Here is a 24550-nt window from a genome sequence, read left to right as displayed (position 1 = left end):
TTTTACGTCTTCGGCGGGCACAACATCCTCCCTCCATCCATCCACCGCATCTTACTTTTCGCGTTTACCCCCTTGTATACTTTTGGTTAAGCATTAATCGCTGTATCATATCGGCAGCAGGTTTACCTTGGAGCCCTGCATCACATTGGCCTTTTGGCGTGCATCCGCAAGCAGCGTGATTATCAGAACGTACCTCGTATCCGGTCGCAAGTCCGCAGAACATGGACTATCTATGAGCAGCAGCACTTAAGACCAGGTCGGTACCCCTGCGCTTCGACCGGAACTGACAAGCCATCACGGACGCGAAACTCACACTCCCCCGATAGACCGCGACCTCATCGGCGCAACATGGAGGAGATCCGACCGACTGCGAAATGGGCAAACCGCATGTTGCGCCCCTTGACATCCATCCACCACCGCCTCGAGAAACACCACGAGATTCGCAAGAGCATCGCCGACGCGAGATCGAAAGAGAAAGACTCCGCCAGCGAGACCGACGAGAATGCGCGGGTCCCGACCGCCACCGCCGACGCAGCAGACTGCACGACCTTCTCGGACGAAGAACCCGACGACCCGGCCTGGATCCCGGGAAAACCGAATCGGCGCATCAGACACAACTACTCAAGCCGCGGGCAGAGGAACGGGGCGCGGAGACGCAGTCGGCTCTTGATCAAGAGCCCGGAAGTGCAGCGCACGCTCCCTGGCGCCATTGAGATCGCGACCCCGTTGATCACGGGAAGGACACTAGGGGGCGCGTCGGAGGCATCCACGTCCGCGTCGATCCGGAAACAATTATTTCGCAATGTGACGCTACCGTCGGCTGCGGGTGAGGCTGCCGGGACGGGACAGGGCGAGAATCGCAGAGCGTCGCGGACGAACAATGCCAACTTCCCGGCCTACCAGGGCTCGTGGAAGGAGGCGTTGGATTTCTCGGGCGATGCGGGTGTCGTGGATGTCGCGCGGTTTTTGGATCGCATGTTTATGAAGTTTTTGAATAATACGCGGGCGGGCGCGCAGCGGGAGGAGGGGGGCCGGGGGGCTCGGTCGTTGCTGGCGATGGCGGCAAGACGGCTTCCCGAGTTTATTGCTGATGAGCAGAGGCTGCAAGATGAGGCGGAGGAGGATGGCGAGGTCGATATGTGCGATGCCTACTTTACGGAACTGGAGGCCCATTATGCCCCTGGTGGTCGGGGATGGCAGCCCCTCCGTGATGCGGTGCGCGCCCAGGGGATCCACCTGATCTCGGAGATGATGTTGAAAGGTTGGGTCCCGCGGTTGGCGACCTGTCGTCTTTTGGAGGAGTGCCTCAACCAGGGAGAGTTGGACGCCTTTGAAACCCTATTATCTCGATATCTCACCACTATCCGAACATACGATTACCCGCCCGCGTTCGACCCCCCCGGCCCTCGAGCGCGCGGCGATGACCCGATTCACATACTACGCGTGTACTACACACGGGCGCCTGGACGGAGGTACTTTGTCTTCGATGAGGTGGCCAAACTGCTGTCGCGCCGTGCATTCCCGCCCGAGTGGATGGTCACGGCCCGGTGGAAGAAGTGCGTGGATGGCGCCATCCGGTCGCTGTCGACTGGCGATGGCGATTCCGCGGCTGCCACCCGGGCTATTGAAGCTATTGTCCTGTCGTCTGCGGGCGTCTTCCCGGTCACGGATTCACCTGTCGTCCGGGCGAAGGGAAAGGGGAAGGGAAGAGGGAGAGGGAGAGGGAGAGGGAAAAATGCGATGCCTGCGAAAGATACGCGCGCGAAAGATACTAGGGCCTCCGTCGCGAATTCGTCGACTCTCCCTCAAGACCTGTCTCCGTGCCCTATCCCGATCCAAGACGCGCTTACCAACCTCTCCTCGAGTCTCGTCACCGCACTCTGCGGGATGAGCATCGCGCGGTCGCAGGCCCCGGACGCCGACGAGCGATCGACGGGCCGGAAGGTCAGGTTTGTCGTGGGGTCGCTGTCCTTCACCGTGCAACGGGCCATCGGGCTGGTCTTGTCGCTGCGGGAGATGGAGGGCCTCAGTTTCCACGGCCTGCGCCGGGGCTATGTCTTGCTGGGCGAGTGGTTGCTCCAGTGCCATGAAACATCTACGCCGGAGGTCATCAGCCAGTCCAACTTGATTTCGCCCAAGAACGTGGAATCGTTCTGCCTCTCGTTAGCCAACCAACAGGAATGGGTCAAACAGCTCGCCGAGTTCGTCCAACAGGTGTTTCACTGCTGCGGGCACGCACGCAAGGGCGATCCCACCCGGACCCCCCGCGAGGTGCGGACGATTGTCTCCCGGCTCGCTCAGCTGACGACGAGGACGGGAAGAATGCCTCTACTCGGGAAAGTGGCCGCGGAAACGGCCATGGCCCTGGCAGAGATTACGTTGGACGAGGACGACCACGCGTGGGCGCTGGAAACCCAAGGACAGGCCATCTCCTCCCAGCAGGAGAGGCCCGCCGACGAGTATGAGTATGAGTCTGAGTCTGAGTCGCTCGCCTCGACGCATCAGCCATCCTCACAGACGGCGCTCGACCTGTACCGGTGGGAGGACAGCATCGGGGAATGGGTAGCCAGCACCCCAGCCCCTAAAGCCCCTCAACCCCCCAAGACGTCTACCAGCACCGACCGCGTATCGACGGAATCCTGCTCGACCAGTAGCCGGTCCCCGAGCCCAGCACCGTCGGAGACGGTCGCGTCGAGCGTGACTTCGTCTGCGCCCTCGGTGTCGGGGAAACGAGGACGAGGATGCGCGCAGGCCGATTGGACGCCACCGTTGCCATCGCCGTCCCCGAAAAGACTAAGGCTTCGCTCGAGCGCGAGGACGAATGCCGCCGCCGTCGCTGTGATGTCGCCCAGCGACGAGTCCACCCGCTCGGGCTCCCCCGTAGCCGCCCGCACACGCACGGCGCTTCGCGATCTGCCCCAGGCCAAGAACCGTGTGGTGCAGGTGCAGCAGCATCGTGCCACTGCCATGGCCTCTAGGAAAGTGGCACCCCAGATCGAGGTGGTCATCATCAATCGCAGCCCCTCTGCCTCTGGCCTCTCTCCCTCCACGATGGATCTGCCCGCCCCGTTGACGGTGTGCCGGCCCCGGAATGCGCGCGGGCGCGGGCGGCCCCCAGCCAACCGCCTGAACCTGAAGCCCCCTCCGCTGCCCACCAGTCTCCCAGACCCAAAGCTTGATCTGCCCCGGGTGACTCGCACGCGCACGCCAGCCGTGCAGGTGCGGCGTGAGATTCCTTGTTCGCAGGACGATAGCGAGGATGAGTTGAGTTTTCTGTAAGCGGGGGTTGCGTTGGTTGGAGTTGAGGGTTCGTGGCTGGCTTGGGTGCTTGGTGTTGGCGTTTGCAATTTTTGGGGCGGGTCTGGTTTAGCTTTGGGGGTGTGTGTCCCTTGGGAATCTGGGATCTTATTGATTAGAGTATTTGGATTTGGATTTGGATTTGGTCTTGGTCCCTGGGGTCTGGGCTTGGCTTATTGGGGACAGGGTTGAGGATTAGGATCATTGGTTCTGGATGATACCCGCCGGCATTATTATTCTGGCCCGAATTTGGATTGGATTCGGTAGTTAGTTAGTTAGTTAGTTAGTTATCGAGTGATTACTGGTGAGATACTACTGGTTAGTGAGATAGATTAAGTTGGCGTTTTAGGGTTTTTGTCAATGCATGCATGGTAGTTAGATACACGGTACTTGGATAGATAATCGGATCGGATTGGATCGGATCGAGTACGAAGTTACTTATCTTGTAGTACTTCTTATGCGCCCTCTCATCCTGCATCCTTCCATCTCGGGCGCTTTTACTTGTGTGTTTTTTTTTTTTTTTCTGAACTTCGAAAAGACTCACAATGAAACTGGCTTAGAGATTAAGTGACAGCCGCGTGACAGCGGTGTCAACTGTCAACAGTCAACAGTCATTCAGGGTGAACTTGGTTCTGGCGAGACCCGGTGTATCAGATCGGTGACTAGTGCAGACCTAAACCAAGGCGTGGGCCGTGTTGTCACTTTGATGGAGACAGGAGGAGACAAACGGTCAGGTCCGTCCGTCCTTTTCATTTATTTGATTATTAGCTGGATGGATGGATCTTGGCCCGGCTGGAAAAGAGAATAGCCAGGTAGATACTTAGATAGATGGATAGATATGTGCTATTTTTATTTTTGTACGGAGTACTATAGATAATACTCACTCCCTTGCCTGTACGCCGTACTATGCGGTACTACAAATACCTTCATAGTAACTAGTCAGTTAGTTATCTACTTAGTGGTAGATCCAACAGTCAGCATCCAAATCCTCCTAGTTATCTAACTAACTACCAGTTCAGTACCTACATAATCATCATCCTACTTAAGCGCCCTCCTCTTCAGCCTCCCCCCCCCTCCTTGCAGCACACTCGCCGATCGAAATGCTGACTGCTGACAGCTTCAGCCAGAAAACCCCGAACCCACCCAGTCCCGCCCTTCTCCGCCCTTCCGCTGAGATTGGCTCGCTAGTCGAGAGAAAACGCAAGGGTGCGTCCTGCAATCCGCCATCCTCAATCCTCTATCCTCTGCAGAGTCAAGGCAGCCAAGCCGCGATCGATTCTTCTGCCGGGCCTCCGCTCACTTTGTTTCACCCTCACTGCTTTCCCGCCCGCCTGCCAATGGCCTCATCGGTCTGGTGGGTGTCTGGTGGCTTGGCGTGAGGCAATTTGGACAGGAACGGCCCAATAATGGGGTTGACAAAAGGTCTGGGCGAGACCCAGTGCTTGGGCCATGCCGCCATTCTTATTGACTGACTCGACTCGGCTGGGATGGGTCTGGGTGAATCCATCCCCTCCCTGGCCGCTGTCCGAGTCGAGGATTCGAGTTTCGACTTTCGAGATTGGGGATTGGAGCTGGTCAGCCGTGGATGGGTCGGGTCTCTTGGACTTGGGCTTGGGCTTGTTGGGTCTTTTCGAGGACGAATGGAAGGATGGAGGACATTGTTAGTTCCTACCTATGTAGCTGTAGCTGTAGCTGTAGTTAGTGGTGGTGGTGGTGGTGGTGGTAGCAGCAGTAGCAGTAGCAGGAGTACGACAGGGACGCTGTACTCCCTCCCTCTTCCTCTTCTTCTTCTTCAGGCACACTTCTGCATCCCTTCTCCTCTCCTTCTTCCCTTCCTCTTCCTCTTCCTCTCTCTCTCTCTCTCTCTCTTTTCTTCATCTGACTGCTGGTAGTCTTCATTCGCCCCCCCCCCCCCCCGTGTCCAACTTTTACTTCTGTTGCCTGTTGGGACCTTCTCTTCATTCCTTTGGCCCAGAGCAAGCGAGTGACTGGCTCACTCCCTCAGATCTCACATTCCATTCCATCCATTCCTTTCGTTGCCCGCTGCTGGCCCCGCGACAAATCCCTCCTGTCCGGATCCTGGAGCATTCCCTGCGCTCACTCCACGGACCTAGCTTTGTTCTTTGTTGTTGGTTCTTGTTGTTGGACTTCTTTGTTGGATAGCATCATTCATCTCCTGCAGACACTGAGAAACAAAGCGCCCCCGAACAACACCATTGTTGGTGATTCCCGGCCCAGCCTTGCTCTGCTGGAGGTCGCGTATTGCTTTTCTACCCCGGGCTGCCCAGAAAAAAAAATAAACCGCAAGATTCGATAGACAATCCCTCGCGAGCCTGATTGACAGGGGTCTCTCGGCTTCTTCTTCTTCTTCTTCGTCTGTTTTCGGTGCAGATTGCGTGGACAGACAGAGCTGGTCTCTTGTACAAGAAACGATCCTTCTTTTCGATATTCACCATGTATTCGCATTCTCTTCTTCTCTGCTGGTCCCTGGCTGGACTGGCGTCCGCAGCCGACCTCGAGAAGCGTCATGGCGGCGGCTCCTCGATATACGAGATGCTCAACGACGACCTCGCGCGACTCAGTCTGCTGGTGCTGGGGCTGATGGCCGTTGCCATCTACGTGTGGAAGACGTCGCACCGACTGGCGAGCCACATGCGACGGCTGGCCAGCTTCAACAACGAGCATCAACGATACTTCGCCGCCCCCCACGAGACGCTGGCCAAGGTCAAGAACCACATCACCTACGCCCCCCTGTTCCGCAACCGACACAACCGCGAGTTCCAGCTCTCGCGCGCCGTCAACATGGGCACCCTCCCCAGCCGCTTCCACTCGTTCCTGCTGCTGGGCATCGTCGTCATGAACGTGGTTTTGTGTGTCGTCACCGTGCCCTACGGGTCCCAGGAGGACACCGTCGCGGGTCTCGTCCGCAACCGCACCGGCACGATGGCCACGGTCAACCTGATCCCCGTCGTGCTGTTTGCCGGCCGCAATAATCCCTTGATCCCCCTGCTGCAGGTGTCGTTTGATACCTTCAACCTGATGCATCGCTGGCTCGCCCGCATTGTGGTCCTGGAGGCCATTGCGCATGTGGTCGCCTGGTGTATCCCGAAGGTTCAGGATGGTGAGTTGTAATCCTGAGCGGATAGTCGGCATTCAAATGCTAATGCTCCTATAGAAGGTTGGAGTGTCGTTGGGAAGGTGTTTGGAGAGAGCAGTTTCATGCTCAGCGGACTGGTCGTAAGTATCCGCGATTGCAACGATTGAGCGTTTGCTAACTTGATATCCAGGCTGCCTGTGCCTTTGTTGGTCTCCTGGCCCATTCTCCCTCGCCTATCCGCCATGCTTTCTATGAGACTTTCCTCCACCTCCACATCATAATGATCGTGGTCTCGTTCGCCTTCCTGTGGATCCACCTGAACGGCATGATCTCTCAGAGCTACCTGCTGGTGGCCATCATCTTCTGGGCGTTCGAGGTACGTCAGCCCCAGACCGTCCAAACCCCACCCACTAACCATCCATCCAGCGTGCTGCCCGTATCTTCACTCTCCTCTACCGCAACTGCGGCCGAGAGTCCACAACCGCGCACGTCGAGGCCCTCCCCGGCGACGCCATGCGCATCACCCTGAAAATGGCGCGTCCGTGGACCTTCCACCCGGGCCAGCACATCTACCTCTACATCCCGGCGGTCGGTTGGTGGACAAGCCACCCCTTCTCAGTCGGCTGGAGCGACGCGGAAGAGTTCCCCGCCTGCGAGAAAGGCATCCCGATGACGCAGCAAGACCTCCTGGCGCTGCAAAAAACCACCATCTCCCTCCTCGTCCGCCGCCGCACCGGCTTCACCGACAAGCTCTTCCAGCGCGCGCAGAACGCCATGGGGGGCCGCATCTCGCTGCGCGCCTTCGCCGAGGGCCCCTACGGCAACATCCACTCCATGGACTCGTACGGCACCGTCATGCTCTTCGCCGGCGGCGTCGGCATCACCCACCAGGTCCCCTTCGTCCGCCACCTCGTCCAGGGCCACGCCGACGGCACCGTCGCCGCCCGCCGCGTCACCCTCATCTGGACCATCCAGTCGCCCGAACACCTCGAATGGATCCGTCCCTGGATGACCAGCATCCTGTCCATGGACCGCAGAAGGGAAGTCCTCCGCGTCATGCTGTTCATCACCCGCCCGCGCAATACCAAGGAGATCCAGAGCCCCAGTGCCACCGTGCAGATGTTCCCGGGCCGTCCGAACATCGACACCCTGATTGGCATGGAGGTCGAGAACCAGATCGGGGCCATGGGCGTGCTCGTGTGCGGTAATGGGGGTCTGAGCGATGATGTCCGACGCGTCTGTCGCAAGAGACAGGATCGTTCGCAGGTCGATTTCATCGAGGAGAGTTTTACCTGGTGAGGTAAAGTAGATTGTTTTGCAAACGGTCCGAGGGAGGGTGTTGGTTTAAGAGTGGTCGCCGGGTTGGCCCCCATTCAGCCACGACGCCATCGTCGCGCTTGTGCTAGCTGGCTGGACTGGGATATTAGTCTTACTCTTGGACCATCTCTCTCCCTGGGCTCGTAGCTGCCAATGACACGAGGTATCACTTCCTCTCTTTGATTTGGTTTTGTGCGACGAGCTGGTGTTTGGGTTTCGGGTATATACCTAGTCGTCCTGTTCTGGAAGTATCTACTTTATTATTTACTTACTTGGCTTTCGGCTGCACATATCAAGCATTTATTTGACTATTTTTATTTTTTGATGGGGATGTGATTTCATTGTAGATTTGATGTTGTTCTTCGCCGTTCATAGTTATCCATGATAGATTTGTTGCTTCAGCAAGCTGGGGCTAGTAGCGACTAGGAGTAGCTGGTACTACTAGTCTAAGCTCCATCCAGCTAACCGAAAGAGTCAAAGCTTATCAATCCATCAATCTACATAACTAGTTAACATCTAGACTACCATTACACAGGATGCACGGCCATGAAGAAACCGAAAGACCGCATAGATGGCATGACTCACAGCTTACCACCAAATAAGTCATCCTCATACCCAACCTAACCTATCCCATCCATTCTCCATTTATTAATTAATTATCTCTGAACTACGTACCACCCATCCACCCACCGGAGATACGCCATGGAAGGCAATCGACGCTGAATAAACCCCCCAGCTTAGAAATCAAATCCAGACTGGGTGGGGCGCCGCTGACGGAGACGACAACTTTCCAGATGGCATCATCTGCTCGCTCCCCTCCCGTATTCTGTATCCTATGATTCATCGTCCCTTAGATACTTAGATAGTACCCGTACCGACTTAATTACCATTGGCGCTATCACTACTATGAGCGGGGTTCGTGCGGCCAGGGTATATAACCTCTGTCGCATCCCCAGGGTTGGAGTTTCTGGCATTGCCCCTCCTGTTCCTGTTCGTTTCTTGTCTTCGACATTGTGTCTACACACCCAGGTCCAGACCCGGACCCAGATTAATACACAAACTCGATCTCGATCTTTTGCTGCTGCTGCTGCTTCTTCTTCGTCGCCCCGTCGGTCTGATACAATGGCTACCCCGGATATCACCCTCTACACGGCCCAGACGCCCAATGGGATTAAGATCTCGATTGCGTTGGAGGAATTGGGGTATGTCTTGTCTTTCTGTCTCTCTGTCTTTCTCTCTTGTCAGCGAATGGGCTGGGAAGTTGGGTAATTGCTGCACCAGGAACTGATGATTGTGTTAACAGCCTCCCGTACAAAGTCGAGAGAATTGATATTAGCAAGAATGTTCAGAAGGAGGAGTATGTTTCCATCCCCATCCCCCCCAAAACACTTATCCCCACCCTCTCTCATTCATCATGATATCCCCCACTAACCTCAACCGAAAAAACCCAGCTGGTTCCTCGCCATCAACCCCAACGGCCGCATCCCCGCCATAACCGATACCTTCTCGGACGGGAAACAAATCGCGCTGTTCGAATCCGGCAGCATCCTCACCTACCTCGCGGAACGATACGACCCGACGCACAAGATCTCCTACCCGGCGGGAACCCGCGAAGCCTACGACGTCAACAGCTGGCTGTACTTCCAGAACGCGGGCGTCGGGCCCATGCAAGGCCAAGCGAACCACTTCTCGCGCTACGCGCCCGAACGCATCGAGTACGGCGTCAAGCGCTACGTCAACGAGACCCGCCGGCTGTACGGCGTGCTGGACGCCCATCTCGCCAAGTCGCAGTCCGGCTATCTCGTTGGCGATCATGTCAGTATCGCCGATATCTCGCATTGGGGGTGGGTGGCCGCCGCCGGGTGGGCCGGCGTCGATATCGACGAGTTTCCGAATCTGAAGGCCTGGGAGGAGCGAATGGCGGCGAGGGAGGGCGTCGAGAAGGGGAGACATGTGCCCACGCCTGATACGATGAAGGAGTTGATCAAGGATAAGAAGGCCGCGGAGGAGGCTGCGGAGAAGGCGAGGGCTTGGATTCAGGAGGGGATGAAGGCGGATGCGAAGCATTAGATTAGGTTGGATTGTTTCTGTCTGTCTGTCTGTCTGTGTCTTGTAAATAGTTAGTATGTGATGTGATGGCAAGGTGACGGCCAAGTGACGTGGTGACTGTCAAGTGTCAGGAATTGTCTTCTGAAAATCATACAATAATATCATGTTGACTTGCTTCACTCTAAAACCCGACTGCTTAGTCATCCCACGTGCGTCCTAAAAGCTTGCCACCTCGCCGCCCTCGCTTTTGTCGCTGCCGTCGCCTCTCCTCATCCCGACCCGAGACCATCTTGCTTGCTCGCTCGCCCATCAACCCCATTAACAACTCACAGTCCTCCCCGTCATCATGGCCTGGCGGAACCAGGGTATCACCGGCTCCAACAACATCCCTCTGGGCCGGAGACGGTTTGGAGGCGATGACGGTCCGGACGACGACAGCCGCACCGCGACACCCGCCTCCGCGGCCGGCGATAGCGGCTACAAGCGTGGGAGGAGCCCTGTTCGTGGTGAGTCTTTCTTTCTTTCGTTCGTACTCAGAGGGAGGACGTCTCTACACAGTGGACTCTGCTGATATTTAATCATCTCTAGCTGAACCCCCCGTCGATGGCGTCAAGAAGCGCAAGAAGCGCAACCGCTGGGGCGATGCGCAGGAGAATAAGGCCGCTGGTCTCATGGGCTTGCCCACCATGATCATGGCAAACTTCACCAATGAACAGCTGGAGGCGTATACCTTGCATCTGCGCATCGAGGAGATCAGTCAGAAGCTGAGAATCAATGATGTGGTTCCGGCGGATGGCGATAGGTAGGCTGCTCCTTTTCTTTTTCTTTTTCTTTTTTTATGATGCCATGAGCTCACCGCTAACTCGGACAGATCTCCCTCTCCTCCCCCCCAGTACGATAACTTTGGCAGACGTGTAAACACTAGAGAGTACCGGTATCGGAAGCGCCTCGAGGATGAGCGCCACAAGCTCGTCGAGAAGGCCATGAAGACCATCCCTAACTACCACCCGCCCTCTGACTACAGGCGCCCTACTAAGACCCAGGAGAAGGTCTACGTGCCTGTGAATGACTATCCAGAGATTAACTTCAGTATGATAACTAACCCTCTAACTCCTAACCGTTGTTCTTCTGTATTCCTACTCTGTTGCTCGAGCCGGGCTTCTGATGAAGACGTCTCGCGTCGTCCTTCTCCAGCTCGCTTCTTGCTAACCCTTGCTGCTTGATGTTGCATTGCACATTGCTCCGTTTTGCTCTCCTTCCCCCGCTCACTCACTCTCAAATCCTTCTGAAACAGCGTGCACTAACACTTAGCTCTCTGCTACCTTTTCAAGTTGGCTTACTCATAGGACCCCGTGGAAACACCCTCAAGAAGATGGAGACCGAGTCCGGCGCGAAGATCGCGATCCGTGGCAAGGGCTCCGTCAAGGAAGGAAAGGGTCGCTCTGACGCCGCCCACGCCAGCAACCAGGAGGAGGATCTTCACTGTTTGATCATGGCAGATACCGAGGAGAAGGTTAACAAGGCGAAGAAGCTGGTGCACAATGTCATCGAGACGGTATGTCGGCTGGAACTTCTTCGCTGAGCGATCCGTGCTAACCGCAGACAGGCCGCCTCCATCCCCGAGGGTCAGAACGAGCTCAAGCGGAACCAGCTGCGTGAGCTGGCTGCGCTGAACGGTACTCTCCGTGACGACGAGAACCAGGCTTGCCAGAACTGTGAGTTTTCTCTTTCTTTCTCCCCCCTTCTAATATACGTGGCTAATAACTTCAGGCGGCCAAATCGGTCACCGCAAGTACGACTGCCCCGAGCAGCGCAACTTCACCGCCAACATCATCTGTCGTGTCTGTGGCAACGCCGGCCACATGGCTCGCGATTGTCCCGACCGCCAGCGCGGCTCCGACTGGCGCAACAACAACGGCGGCTTCGGCCAGCGCGGGCCCCGGGCCATTGGCGGTGGTGACGCCGTTGACCGCGAGATGGAGGTAAGTCTTTGTCTGGTAGGGTCTGTCGAATGTGACACTAACCTCGATAGCAACTCATGAATGAACTGTCTGGCGGCGCCCCCGGCGAAGACGGTCACGTCCCTCGTCGGATCGAGGCTGGCCCCGACCAAGGGTACGACGACCGGGATGCGAAGCCCTGGCAGCGCGGACCTCCTCCCAGCGACGTCGCCCCCTGGCAACAGCGCGGCCGCGACCGCCGGGACGACTACGGCTCCCGCGACCACGGCGGTCCCCCTCCATGGGCGGCGCAGGGCCCCCGCGGTGGCGGCGGCGGCGACTACGGCTACGGTTCGCACGGTGGCTACGGCGGTGGCTACGGTGCTCCTGGGGGTGCTCCCGGAGCGGCTGCTCCCTGGCACCAGCAGCAGCAGGCCCCGCCGCCGCCGCCTGGTGGGCAGGCGTACGGATACGGAGGATATGCCTCGTACCCTGGCATGGGCGCGCCGGGAGCTCCTCCGGGTCTGGGAGCGCCTCCGCCGCCCCCGGGCATGCCCTCGTACTACGGCTCGGGCAGTCCTCCTCCCCCTCCTCCTGGCGAGGGACCCCCGCCTCCGGTATGTATTTTTCTTTGCATCTTAAAACCGAAACCACTGCTAACGAACTGGATACAGCCTCCCAGCGACCAGCCCCCTCCCCCTCCTCCCCCGGCTTAGAGGCGACGGTCGGAAAAGTTGTGCATGTTACTAATCGATCCTTAACGAAGGCCGGTGGAATGGTCCGGTAAATTGATGATGGGATGCGTCTGCCTGGGGGTGGAATTGTCGGGTCTGCCGGCGAATCTGGAATTCTCTATGTATTAGTTAGTTCTTACTTGGCTATGGATATGACTATGGCTATGGCTATGGCCTTGCTTGCGTATGAGTCGAGTCGAGTAGACTTGATCTTGGTATGGGCGTGGGTATGAGCATCCGGGCGCTGCAGGGGTATCTGCATGGCTGCCCTGCGACTGATGTAGAATGTAGAGTGGACTGTAGTTACACTGTAGAGTCAATGAGTCAGACAGATTCTTATTTCCCGTAAGAAATATAGAAAGTCGGATAATCAGAACACCCATCATGGATTTATTTTATTTATTTTATTTCTTTCCTCTCCTCTCCTCTTCTCACTTTTTTTTTATTTTTCTTGAAGAATAATATTCTCTGGTACTGTTGGTTAGTGTCCGGCTCCACCTTCCATCATTATTTCCCCAGAGTTCAGTCACTCCGGCTCGGCTGCTCCGCCGAGCCCTTCGGCAGTTTGCCTTTTTACTTTCCCCCCTTCCAATCTGACATCGACATCCGTGTTTGCTTTTCTTGATTTCCCCTGCACCATAGATTATAGACTATGCAGCCACCCGCTTCCCTCTCCTCCCTTTCCGTTGGGGATGGGGGTAGGGATGATACGCAGGGAAGTGGAAATGCGGTCCAGCAGAATTACGGAGATCTCTCTCGGGTTCAACCACAGCACCACGAACACAAAGAGCAAAATATCCCTTCCCGGGCAGATAGCAGGGGTGGTTTACGAAGCATAAGGAGCAGAAACAGATCGAACCCCAATATGCAGAGAGAACAGTCCTCTGGTTCCGGTTCCGGTCCTGGTCAAGCAGAAAAATGGTACAAAGTCCATCTCTTCCGCGGCATGCGAAGGGACGTCCAGCGCCGCATCCCCTACTACTGGAGTGATTGGACCGATGCCTGGGATTATCGCGTCGTGCCGGCCACGGTGTATATGTATTTTGCCAAGTGAGTTTCGTTTCCCGTTTCCCGTTTCCCTTCGCTTCTTTTCAGGCTGGCTTTCCTTCGGTTATGCCTGGAAGAGAAAGAGATGCCTCCGAAATACTAGGTCCACTGACATTACATGGGTTGGGTTGCATCGCGTGTAGTATCCTCCCCGCACTGGCCTTCTCCCTCGACATGTTCGAGAAAACCAACCAGAGCTACGGCGTCAACGAAGTCCTCCTGGCCTCGGTGTTGGCCGCCGTCGTCTTCTCGCTCTTTGCTGCCCAGCCCTTGGTCATTGTGGGCGTCACCGGCCCGATTACCGTGTTTAATTATACCGTCTATGATATCATTGCGAGTCGCGGCACGAATTATTTGGCGTTTATGTGTTGGATCGGGATGTAAGTTTGCTGTATCTTTTTTTGTTTCTCTCTCTGATGCTGCGGCTTTCTCGAATCAAAGAAACTACGCTGACCAGACAGATGGTCCCTCATCATGCACTGGCTCCTCGCCATCACCAACGCCTGCAACGGCCTCACCTACGTCACCCGCTTCTCCTGCGACATCTTCGGCTTCTACGTCGCCTTCATCTACCTGCAGAAGGGCATCCAGGTCCTCACCCGCCAGTGGGGCTCCGCCGGCGAGACCTCCGCCTATCTCAGCATCATGGTCGCCCTGCTGGTGCTCATGGGCGGCTGGATCTGCGGCGAGCTGGGCAACAGCAGTCTGTTCACGCGTCAGATCCGCAAGTTCCTCGAGGACTACGGCACCCCGCTGACCATCATCTTCTTCACGGGCTTCGTCCATATCGGCCATATGCGGGAGGTCGAGGTCGCGCGCCTGCCGACCAGCAAGGCCTTCTTTCCGACGGCCGATCGGGGCTGGTTGGTGCAGTTCTGGGATATCAGTGTGGGGGATGTGTTTTTGGCGATTCCGTTCGCCGTGCTGTTGACGATTCTGTTCTATTTCGATCATAACGGTATTACCTGCCCCCCTATAGGAAGAAAAAAAAAACATCACTAACCAGACAAAGTATCCTCCCTGATCGCCCAAGGTACCGAATTCCCCTTGCGCAAACCCGCGGGCTTCCACTGGGACTTCTTCCTCCTGGGCCTAACAACCTTCGTCTCGGGCCTGCTGGGCATCCCCTTCCCCAACGGCCTCATCCCGCAAGCCCCCTTCCACACCTCCGCTCTCTGCGTGACCCTCGACCTCCCCGACACCGCCGACACCAACAAAGGCAAAACGGTGCGAACAACCTCGCACGTCGTCGAACAACGCCTCTCCAACTTCACCCAGGGCCTCCTCACCCTCGGCACCATGACCGGCCCCCTCCTCCTCGTCCTCCACCTCATCCCCCAATCCGTCCTCGCCGGCCTCTTCTTCATCATGGGCGTCCAAGCCCTGCAATCCAACGGCATCACCCACAAACTCCTCTTCCTCGCCCAAGACCGCGCCCTCACCCCCATCTCCAACCCGCTCAAACGCCTCAAACGCCGCCGGGCCGTCTGGGCCTTTGTTGTCGTGGAGTTGGTCGGCTTCGGCGCGACCTTTGCCATCACGCAGACGATTGCGGCGATTGGTTTCCCCGTCATCATTCTGGCGTTGGTCCCCGTTCGGGTCCTCCTTTTTCCGGGGTGGTTTGGCAGGGAGGAGTTGGGGGTGTTGGATGCGCCGACTGCCGGGGAGTTTGTTATGCGGAGTGTGGGGGGGGCGCATGGGGGGAGTGAGAGTGGGAGTGGGAGTGGTACGGATGAAAATGGGGATGAGCATGGGATTGGAGGGGAGGTTCTTGGCCGGAGAGACGATAGTGAAGGTGATGTGGTCGATGATGATCTGGAGAGGGGAGATGCATATGATATGCAGAGGATGGGGCGGGGGGGCGGGGCTGATACTGGTACTGGTACTGGTGTGAGGAGACGAAGTGTGGTCAGTGGGGAGTAATAATCCAGCCTGGATATAGGATATATTGGATTTGGATATGGTCGGGTTAAGTTAGGTGTGTATATCTTTTTTATTTTTTTTTATTTTTATTTTTTTTGGTTCTGTGGGTGGTACTGGTATAACTATAGTGACTGATTGATTGACTGAGTGCTTAGGTGTTACTGTCCGCGATCTGAACCTGGAGATGTAGATATGATTCATCTAGATAAGATTCTTATTTAACCCTTTTGGGATAGATGATGGACGGATGGATGGATGGGTTGGTTTGATTTAATGGTGGAGATGAGAATGTCTATCCCTCTTTCTTTCTTTCTGTCTGTCTGTCTGTCTGTCTGTCTGTCAATCTTGGGGTTATACATCATGTTGGCTACTATATAGGGGTTATACACCATGTTGGCTACTATATATGGGTTATAGACCAAGGCTATAGATGAGAGAGAGAGAGAGAGAGAGAGAGAGAAGTAGGTCTGTAGGACAGATACGAGGACAGTTAGTCAACTCTCATGATGTAGAGTTTATAAACATATAATATAAAATACGTTTTAGATCCTAGATCTTAAATAATAATAAGTAGTCTCACGACACCAGCTAGATAGCGCAATAGTGATACAACGATAAATCCCATCCCATCCATCCCATCGCCAGCAAAGCAAAAGTACAAGTCTGTTCATTTCTGGACTCTGTGTAGGTGGAGATGGAGATGGTAGATGGTAAAAACCAACGCCACGCTCCATCGCTGTGTGGTGGGTTAAGAAAGACTCAAAGTCTAGTACAACTAGAGTGCCAGGCCTGGCCCGGTCCGGCGCTTCCCTGGCAAAGCTAATTACTCGAGGTTGGAGGTCTGCCTGCCTGCGCAAGCATGTCGGAGTGGTGCTTCAAATGAGGATGGATAGATCGTGCCGAAGACTTCAGATTTAACCGGTAGCTCTTTTGGAATTCGGTGTTCCAGTCGCAACGGACCAGTAGAAGAGGAAAGTGGAGTGTTTGATGAAGAGATGATACCTTCCAGCGACCAATCTGAACACTCTAATGTCCCGATGACAGTGTTCAACACCACATATCGGAATCGAAGGTGTGAACCGTCCGTCCGGTTCGCTGGACGTGCCTCAGAAAATCGTCAAAGTAGCAGCTTTTGTCCGGGCCGACCCTATACAGCCCGAGGCAGTGCGAGTCGACTCCATTCCGCAGACAGCAATCTCGACTCGATACGCATACCAGAGGATCATTGTTCTGCGCAGTTTGAACATGGCTCGTTGGGTGGTTATCGTTCACGACATCACCGTTGATGCACGCCGGCTTGGCCTGGCCTGGTCTTGGCTTCCTGGACGCATTCTCTGATGCAGTCCAGAAGAGGACCCGGTATCTCCTGTGGATTGGGAGTGGCGTTTTTTATTTATATTCTGGAAATACCCTGCACGGAAACATTCTGATGCCGTGTGGTGCTGGTTTCTCTACCAGGAGCGAGCGCCGGCAGTGCTCAGAAGATTGGGACTCAGGTTGATAGGCCGACAGATAGGCTTTCTGTCCATAGCTGGAGTTGTCGCATGGTTCTTGCCCCGGAAGACCGGTTATGGCTTCGCAGATGCGTCTTTTGTCTTCTACTTGACGCTTTCCTGTCCGTTGTATCTCAACACTGCAGATAGGCTATAGACAATGATATCTCCATGATAGAAGCAGTTATTGCACTTCTGTCCCAACATCCCAGGATGGCATACTGCAAACTGGAACATGCATACACTCCTCGCCGCGAGGAGGAAGCATTAACCCCCCAGATTACCTCTCGAAGTTAGACATGACGGGCTAACTGGTAGGATAGTGTTCACTAGGAAAAGAGCGTAATCGCTGACTCGTAGGAAGTCGAATAAACGGGCCGAGGCCCAGATAATCCACCGCGACTGCCGGGTCTCCCATTTCTTGGCGAGGATGGCCATGTTGTCGGCTTGGTTCTTTACCAAGTTGTGGTTATGGCTTCGGGGATGCGTCTTGCGTCTTGCGTCTTGCGTCTTGCGTCTTGCGTTTTGCGTTTTGCGGGTGGGATACGTGGTTTGGCGGAGTGTGTCGCCATGGTGGTTTCTCTTCTTCATGCAAGCAGAGTTCTCTGACTATATCCAGGGCTTTTTGGTTCATTATGGTCAGGTCTATTTCGGAACGCTTGGTGGATATTATTCAGCCTGGCTGGAGACGATCTAGATGGAACAAGACACATATCAGTAGCTGTGGAAGGAGACAGGCAACAGAGAGAGAGAGAATATCATACTGATATCTTGATCGACCCTCCAATTGGAAGGTCATGACCTAGCGGGCGCTTGATATAGCGAGCTTGGGTTACCCATTGGGGTAGTTTGAAGGCGCAAATCACGGTCTGGAGCTGTCAGGAAGATAGAAGAGGACTGCAATGGAATCCGAGAGGAGGAGAGGAGTGGGGGAGAGGAAGAGAGGAGGAGGGGGCAATTGGAGGCGCTTTACGCTGCAGGATCCGGAAACCAATGAACTTGGCCAAGTTCTTCCGTGAAGGAGACTTTCCATCACTCAGTCTTGGGATCCTTCACGCCGGGGTGGCAAATTGCTGCTCGAGGTTACTTCTGGGTGGACTCATCGCAGGTAGGGAATAAAGAAAGGGAATCATCTAGGTTCATGTTCATCCTGGGATGTGGCACTCATGGGTCTGGTATATACCGATGAATCTATGCCGATCGTTTGTGCGTTGGCGTATATTTTTGCCTTGGAACTTGCTCTGGTTCAATCCATGGGTTGGATGGTTGGGTTGCATGGTGTCATCTGTATAGAATGAACCTGTAGGGATTGGATTCGTAGCCTCCCCGGCCTTGAAATTTTGTCTAGATTGTTCTGTTATACCCCATCTCCTGGGGGCTCATTGCCTGCATGGGGGAATGGGGGATCGACATCCCCCCCCCCAGTGCACCTGGTTCCGTCCCAGAGCCACCGGGCATGTTGACGTTGCGGTCCAGATGGTTCCATCCACCAGAAATGAAGACACCGCTGGTTGCTTCGCAGGGATCAAAACAAACCACGGGAAAGCAGGCCGGTCGTCCGGTATACTCCACACATCCTGATAGAATCGGATATCGTAGTCGCATACTGTCTGCCCGTCTTGACATGCCCGAGGCATTGAAGTAGATAGATGAAGCAATACAGATCATCCAAGACTGAGAGTAGCGGCGTATGGAGAGCTTCGAGGGCTCATCGGATGGCTTGCGCGGAAAAGACTTGCAGCTGATACGAACCGGCAAGTTGATCTGAGGGTCAACACCACCCTCCGAGTCGTATCTCTCCTCCCATCCATTCCGTATAGCCTCACTTCCTCCTCCAACCATCCTCGCCAATCAGTTCAATCCCCGCATGGAACCCCCAGCCGACGCACCCACCGAATTGGGAAGGAACGAGAGGCCGTTGTCCCTCGCGCCTTCCTCTTCTGGACAACCACGCGCGTTGTTGACCTGTTGACCCGGACGTGTTACTGCCCCCTCCTCCTCCTCCTCCCCCCCCCCCCCCCTCCCCCGGCGCGTCCCCTCCTCCTCCTCCTCTCATTTTTATTTCCTCCTCCATCATATCAGATCTCACCTCGCCTTCGCCCGCGTTCAATCCCTTCTCATCGCCCTCTCACCTCTCCCTAGGCGTTCTCGCCTCTCTCCACCTATTTAACCTCTCCTCTCTACTCTCTCATCCTCTTCCTACCTCTCCTCTCCCACCCTCCTTCACACTCCTCCACCTAAACACCCACACACCCACGCGTCTTCCTCTTAACTCTCTTCACCAGCTGTCGTCTCCCGGGAGACAACACCACTAAGCAACCACAATCCCGTTTTAAACCCATAATCCACGCAGACGAGTCTGGAACCGTCAACATGACCAGCAAGGATGAGGCTCCCCTGAGGGACCCAGCCTTGGATCGGCCGAAACTGAAAACCGACATGTGTCGGAATGTCGATCTGCCATTTTCGGCATTTAACATAAACCACCTGGTAAGTGTGCTCTCCGGATTGGATCTTCGAGCTGGCGACTTCGGCCGCCGTCGTTCGCCCTGCATCATGTTGTGTAATGGTCTGGACCCTGCGCTCCCTTCGGGGATTAAGGCCCATCCGAGTTCATGTATTCCCTCGACTTGCCCCCCTCCTCCCCTCTCCTGCGCTATCGTCCAGTCATTGATCCCCCCCCACTCCATTAACTACTTCTTGGATGGCTTCACCGGACACAATCCCTTGTCTTCTTTGTATTACATCCTCAAGATGCTTCTTCACCGGTGGCCTCTTCATCATTTCCACCGAAAATATTCACCCTGCCTATGAATCAAACGCGCTCCGCCACCAGGTTGCAGCGATTCACCTCTTCCAATCGACCATTGATGTTGGAAGCCGATATTCATCTCCTTGTTGGACTATCACTGGCACCATGGGCATGCTTCACAGCATGCAAATCCCTCAGCTTTATCAATTATTTAAACCCCCTCCTCCTCTTCCATCCTCCCTCTTCCTCTTCTTCCCCCACCACCCATTTCCTTTTTCCCACTATCTGATTTCTGCTACCCAATTTCACACAAATCCATTCAAGGCTTTCCTGTTGCGTCTGTTCTTTTATCATGGAAAATATAGAACAGATTCACAAGTTGGAGGGGGGGCTCCGCCACCTTCGTTTGCGGGATGCTGACGAGCTGGTCAAGTACAATATCCCCGTCGAGACTGTCCCTCGCCCGGGTTTTAACACCACCGGAAAGGAGGTTGACATGCAGTTGAATGCCTATCCGATCACCAAGTTCCCCAACCGCATCATCTATCAGTATGATGTGAGTGACCCCCCAACCCCCCAGCATGGACGTACCTGTTCGCTGACATGGTGCATAGGTCTTGATTGGACAGGGTACGGAGAAGGCTATTGTCCACAAGAAGGTCTGGGACTCGAAGGTTCGAAAGAAGGCGCTCAAGAGCATTGTGTACGACGGCCAGAAGCTTGCATGGTAAGTCCCGCAGTGTGCATCTCGAAGAAACCATTACTGACCCAGGGCAGGTCGATGATCTCGTACCCGGAGTTCAACCAGTTTGTCGATCTTGACATTGAAGCGGGACGTGAGGGCGGCAGAGTCGACAAGGATGGCAAGGTCACAAATGTCTTCCGCCTGGTGGTTCGCCCCACTCGACAGGTCAACTTGGCAGTTCTCAATTCGTGGCTCCAGGGGCGCACTTCCTTCGAAGACCCTGTCCTGGAGGCCCTAAGTGAGTGCTTCCTTTGTCCAAAGTGCAAGATATGAGCCAACGGCTATAGACTTCTTGGACCACGTTCTGCGGGAGCATCCGTCGTCCAAGTTCCATGCTATCAAACGTTCATACTTTGATCTGAAGGCCGATCAGGCGGACATTGGCAATGGTGTGCTCGCCTTCAAGGGCGTGTACCAGGCCATTCGACCCGCCCTTGTGAGTCTTTCCTCTCCTGTTGGCAGCCTAATCTAACCACTGCTGCAGAAACGCGGCCTGATCGTCAATGTTGACGTCTCGAACACCTGCTTCTGGGCTCGCACCAGCTTGACCGGAGCCGCAATGGCCGTCACGGATGCTAGAGACCATCAGCATCTTGTCTCCCTCCTCAGGGCTAAGGATGACGGCTATGGTGGAGTGACCGAGTCCGACACCTTCTATGAAGTCCACAAGCGCCTGCGCAAGCTGACTGTGACACCCTACTATCGCGGTTGCCCTGTCATGGGTACCATTTTTACCGTCAAGGGTCTCATCAACGGCAATGCCCGCCAGTACAAGATCGATTACAAGGACAAGGCTACCGGCAAAGTTACCAAGATGAGCATCGAAGAATACTTCAGGAGCAGATACAACGTTCACCTGAACGACTGGGCCCTCCCCATGGTTGAGATGACCAAGAAGGGTGTCGTCTATCCCATGGAGGTCCTCAACATCGAGGGCATGCAGCGTTATCCTTGGAAGTTGAACGAATGGCAAACTTCTTTGATGATCAAATTTGCGGCGTCTCGTCCGGCCGAGAGACTGAGCTCTATTATGAAGTCAAAGGCACTGCTCGACCATGCCCACGACCCTGTGCTGCAGAATTTCGGTCTTCAAATCGATAACACCATGATCAAGTCGAAGGCTCGCCTTCTCCCGAGTCCTGACATTCAGTTTGGTGGAAACCAGCGCATTTCCCCTGGAACTGCCGGTCGCTGGGATCTGCGCGGCAAGAAATTCTACCAGCCCAATAAGAGGGCACTTGAGCTCTGGGGTATCGGTTTTTTCCCCGGAAAGCGCAATGCGATCAACTTGAAGCAGGTGCAGACTTTTGCTGATACGTTCATGAAGACTTACACCGGCCATGGCGGTACCGTCACTCAGCGCCCGATCATCCTGGAACTGAAGGAAGACATCGGCGACGCGATCAAGAGGCTATTCAACGCCGCCGGAGCCAAGCATCACACGGCGCCGCAGCTGCTCCTCGTCATTGTCCCGGACAAGAATTCGTTCACTTACACGCGTATCAAGAAGTCGTGTGACTGCCGCTGGGGTGTGCCTTCGCAGGTGCTGCAGTCGGCTCATGTGGCCAAGGGCAACCCGCAGTACCACTCCAACGTTTTGATGAAGGTGAACGCAAAGCTTGGCGGATGCACTTCTCGTGTGGTGACGAAGACCAGCGGTGCAGCCCTGCGACCTGCGTCAATGATTATCGGTGCAGATGTGACCCATCCTCCCATGGGGGTGTGGTCACCTTCCATGGCGGCCATGTCGGTTTGCATGGACTCGTTTGGTGGAGCTTACTGGGGCGCTTGCGAGGCCAATGGAGACAGGCAAGAGATTATTGCACGCTCGAACATCGAGCACATGCTGACTCCGCTCGTTCGTGAGTGGATGTCTACCGTCAACCAGGGAGCAGTCCCCACCAATGTCTATTACTTCCGCGATGGGGTTTCTGGTGGCCAGCACCAGGCCGTGCTCGAGCAGGAGGTCTTTGATATGAAGGCCATCTTCATGAAGCTGACGAAGGATCAGTGGAAGGGCAAGTTCACCGTCGTCGTGGCGAACAAGCGTCACCATATTCGAGCGTTCCCCAAGGTCGGAGACCGCGTGAGTTCTGATAAGAATGGCAACCCGGTGCCTGGAATCCTGATCGAGCGGGATGTAACCAGTCCGCATGACTGGGATTTCCTTCTCTATTCTCACATTGCTCTCCAGGGTACCGCACGTCCCGTGCATTACCATGTCATCCTCGACCAGATCGGTCACAAGCCGCATGAATTGCAGAATATGATCTATGACCACTGCTATCAGTACATGCGCTCGACCACTTCGGTCTCCCTGTGTAAGTTCCCATCGCCCGTCTTTCGTTTGAGTGTGACTTGGCTAACCTGCGGGACGATGCAGACCCGGCGATTTACTATGCGCACCTGATTTCCAACCGCGCTCGTTCGCACGAGGACGTCCCTGCTAGCTCGGGTCCCCAGAGCGGCGCCATCATCAAATTGACCAACCCCAAGCCGAAGAACCGTCCGGTCGATCCTACCCTGCTCCCCATTTTCGGCAAGAATCACAACCGCCTTCCGTTCACCATGTGGTTCATCTAGGCAGCGCGACTGCGGAGGGTGGAGAGAACTTGGAGCGTATTTCCTTTGTTGCTATCCCGTCACGTCCAGTACATCCAGTCTGGCTTTTTTTTCCTTGCTATGTTATCCTGCGATGTTTTCCTTGCTAGTCCGGCTCGAGCTACGGATCGCACGTCCTCAGATCAGGTAGCATAGCCTAGTTGACCGGAACCGACTGCCTCCGGGGCGGATGGATCTGGACGACAGGGCAGTGCAGGCCAGAACAGAGGTGGCTTTCCGTGGGGTGCGAGTTGCAATTTGAGATTAATTGAGCTTTAGTTAGTTGAATCGATGCTTTAGTTAGCCTACCCGGCTTACAGTAGCGTAGCGTGCGACAGGGACGACTTGGAAACGTGAGCATCCCGTTTGTAGATCCCGAAGGGACCCCAGACCAATTCTGTAGGACAGACGGCCAGCCCAAGCCGAGAGATGTCCGTTACCGACCGACAAACCGAAAGAAGGAACCCAAAAAATAGGACGAGTATATCGTACGAAGCCAAACCGACAGAAATGCTATGCTCCCACCCTCTCCCCGTAGCGGAGCCATGCAGACGGCACGCGGCATCAGGCAGACGAGACAAGTCAAGTATATGATACATACGGAGTAGATATTAGACAGATAGTGGGTAAGTAGGTATTTGGTCTGTATGGATGCAGGGCGTGGGAAGTATAGGAGTGGGAAGGGGCCGTTTGCAGGATGCGCGATAGAGGAGAGTACTAGAAGAGATCTTTCCATCATTGTTTGCATAGACAGACACATTGAAACATTACATGCGGGGGGGGGAGGGGGGGTACAAGACGTGTACAGGTGTACAGGTAAGCACAGACAGGCAAGGACAGGGTCGTTTGTCTGTTGCGTACAAAAACAAAGTAGTTTGATGATGATGATGATGATGATGATGATTGATTGATTGGCCTGGGACTGGGACTTGGCAAGGACGAGTGAAAGAGTTGTTAGTTTGATGGTGGACGGGTGGCTGATCTCGTTTGCTGGCTGGTAGATAGTAGTGATGGTGATGGTGGTGGTGTGTCTAGCCAAGACAGAGAGAGAGAGAGAGAGAGAGATGCCAGGCCTGCCTTGGAACGATGGCATCCATCCATCCATCCATACTCACCGATTGACCGACCCCACCCCACCCCATACGGTAGATAGATAGATAGATACAGCAAGCAAACCATCCAGCCCATGTATGCATGCATCCATGCATGCATGCATACGATACGCTCCACCCTCGGAGAATTTCCCATCGCCTCGGCCCAGAAGGACGGCGCATATGACGACGGGTGTCACCTTACACCATCCATCCCATCTCCTGTCTGTCCCTCTTTACCTACAGTAACTGCTATACCTACTCCGTACCTGGCAAAGAAAAGAAAAAAAAAAAAAAAAAAAAAAAAGGTTAAATGGAACTAAAATATCATGATTCAATTCTTTCGCTTGCTGTAGACAGGACAGACTAGACTAGACTAGACTAGACTAGACTAGACACACCACTCACTCATTCACTTACTTAATGTTCTCTCTGCTTGGCCTGGGGACTGACTGATGACTGCG

The 24550-nt window shown here is 55.0% G+C and overlaps 8 protein-coding genes across 8 annotated transcripts; 6 read left to right on the top strand and 2 right to left on the bottom strand.

The window, feature by feature from the left end:
- Positions 1-214: 214 nt before the first annotated feature.
- BO70DRAFT_357598 (uncharacterized protein) lies at positions 215-3664 on the top strand. Its single transcript, XM_025542074.1, has 2 exons — positions 215-254; positions 325-3664. Exon 2 carries the CDS (start codon positions 349-351, stop codon positions 3277-3279), a length of 2931 nt encoding a protein of 976 aa, XP_025404207.1. The 5' UTR covers positions 215-254; positions 325-348; the 3' UTR covers positions 3280-3664.
- A 2087-nt stretch (positions 3665-5751) lies between these two features.
- BO70DRAFT_348833 (ferric reductase family protein) lies at positions 5752-7693 on the top strand (the record flags this gene model as incomplete). The annotated part of the gene is made up of 4 exons (XM_025541632.1): positions 5752-6418; positions 6473-6534; positions 6585-6770; positions 6821-7693. The coding sequence occupies 4 exons, from the start codon at positions 5752-5754 to the stop codon at positions 7691-7693; spliced, it is 1788 nt and encodes a 595-aa protein (XP_025404206.1).
- Positions 7694-8833: 1140 nt separating this feature from the next.
- On the top strand, positions 8834-9929 carry BO70DRAFT_327638 (glutathione S-transferase family protein; the record flags this gene model as incomplete). The annotated part of the gene is made up of 3 exons (XM_025540708.1): positions 8834-8913; positions 9015-9068; positions 9163-9929. The coding sequence occupies 3 exons, from the start codon at positions 8834-8836 to the stop codon at positions 9779-9781; spliced, it is 753 nt and encodes a 250-aa protein (XP_025404205.1). The 3' UTR covers positions 9782-9929.
- Positions 9930-10022: 93 nt separating this feature from the next.
- Positions 10023-11886, top strand: bbp (putative zinc knuckle transcription factor/splicing factor MSL5/ZFM1). The gene is made up of 6 exons (XM_025537879.1): positions 10023-10266; positions 10349-10562; positions 10632-10849; positions 11092-11315; positions 11367-11742; positions 11793-11886. Exons 1-5 carry the CDS (start codon positions 10107-10109, stop codon positions 11718-11720), a joined length of 1170 nt encoding a protein of 389 aa, XP_025404204.1. The 5' UTR covers positions 10023-10106; the 3' UTR covers positions 11721-11742; positions 11793-11886.
- A 1413-nt stretch (positions 11887-13299) lies between these two features.
- Positions 13300-15594, top strand: BO70DRAFT_402473 (anion exchange family protein; the record flags this gene model as incomplete). Its single annotated transcript, XM_025547020.1, has 5 exons — positions 13300-13484; positions 13625-13861; positions 13943-14439; positions 14488-15207; positions 15560-15594. 5 exons carry the CDS (start codon positions 13300-13302, stop codon positions 15592-15594), a joined length of 1674 nt encoding a protein of 557 aa, XP_025404203.1.
- Positions 15595-17164: 1570 nt separating this feature from the next.
- Positions 17165-17488, bottom strand: BO70DRAFT_391867 (uncharacterized protein; the record flags this gene model as incomplete). Its single annotated transcript, XM_025546243.1, has 1 exon — positions 17165-17488. One exon carries the CDS (start codon positions 17486-17488, stop codon positions 17165-17167), a length of 324 nt encoding a protein of 107 aa, XP_025404202.1.
- A 579-nt stretch (positions 17489-18067) lies between these two features.
- On the bottom strand, positions 18068-18862 carry BO70DRAFT_11075 (uncharacterized protein). The gene has a single exon (XM_025537875.1). The coding sequence runs from the start codon at positions 18737-18739 to the stop codon at positions 18242-18244; it is 498 nt and encodes a 165-aa protein (XP_025404201.1). The 5' UTR covers positions 18740-18862; the 3' UTR covers positions 18068-18241.
- A 1044-nt stretch (positions 18863-19906) lies between these two features.
- BO70DRAFT_305913 (putative eukaryotic translation initiation factor eIF-2C4) lies at positions 19907-23289 on the top strand. Its single transcript, XM_025540024.1, has 6 exons — positions 19907-20205; positions 20264-20376; positions 20427-20632; positions 20682-20830; positions 20879-22715; positions 22778-23289. Exons 1-6 carry the CDS (start codon positions 20002-20004, stop codon positions 22975-22977), a joined length of 2709 nt encoding a protein of 902 aa, XP_025404200.1. The 5' UTR covers positions 19907-20001; the 3' UTR covers positions 22978-23289.
- The last annotated feature ends 1261 nt before the right edge of the window (positions 23290-24550 follow it).

Source organism: Aspergillus heteromorphus, assembly GCF_003184545.1.
Source record: "Aspergillus heteromorphus CBS 117.55 chromosome Unknown BO70scaffold_1, whole genome shotgun sequence".
NCBI classification, from domain to species: domain Eukaryota; kingdom Fungi; phylum Ascomycota; class Eurotiomycetes; order Eurotiales; family Aspergillaceae; genus Aspergillus; species Aspergillus heteromorphus.
Note: the sequence above shows the minus strand (reverse complement) of the source record. Positions and strands in the feature narration are given on the sequence as shown.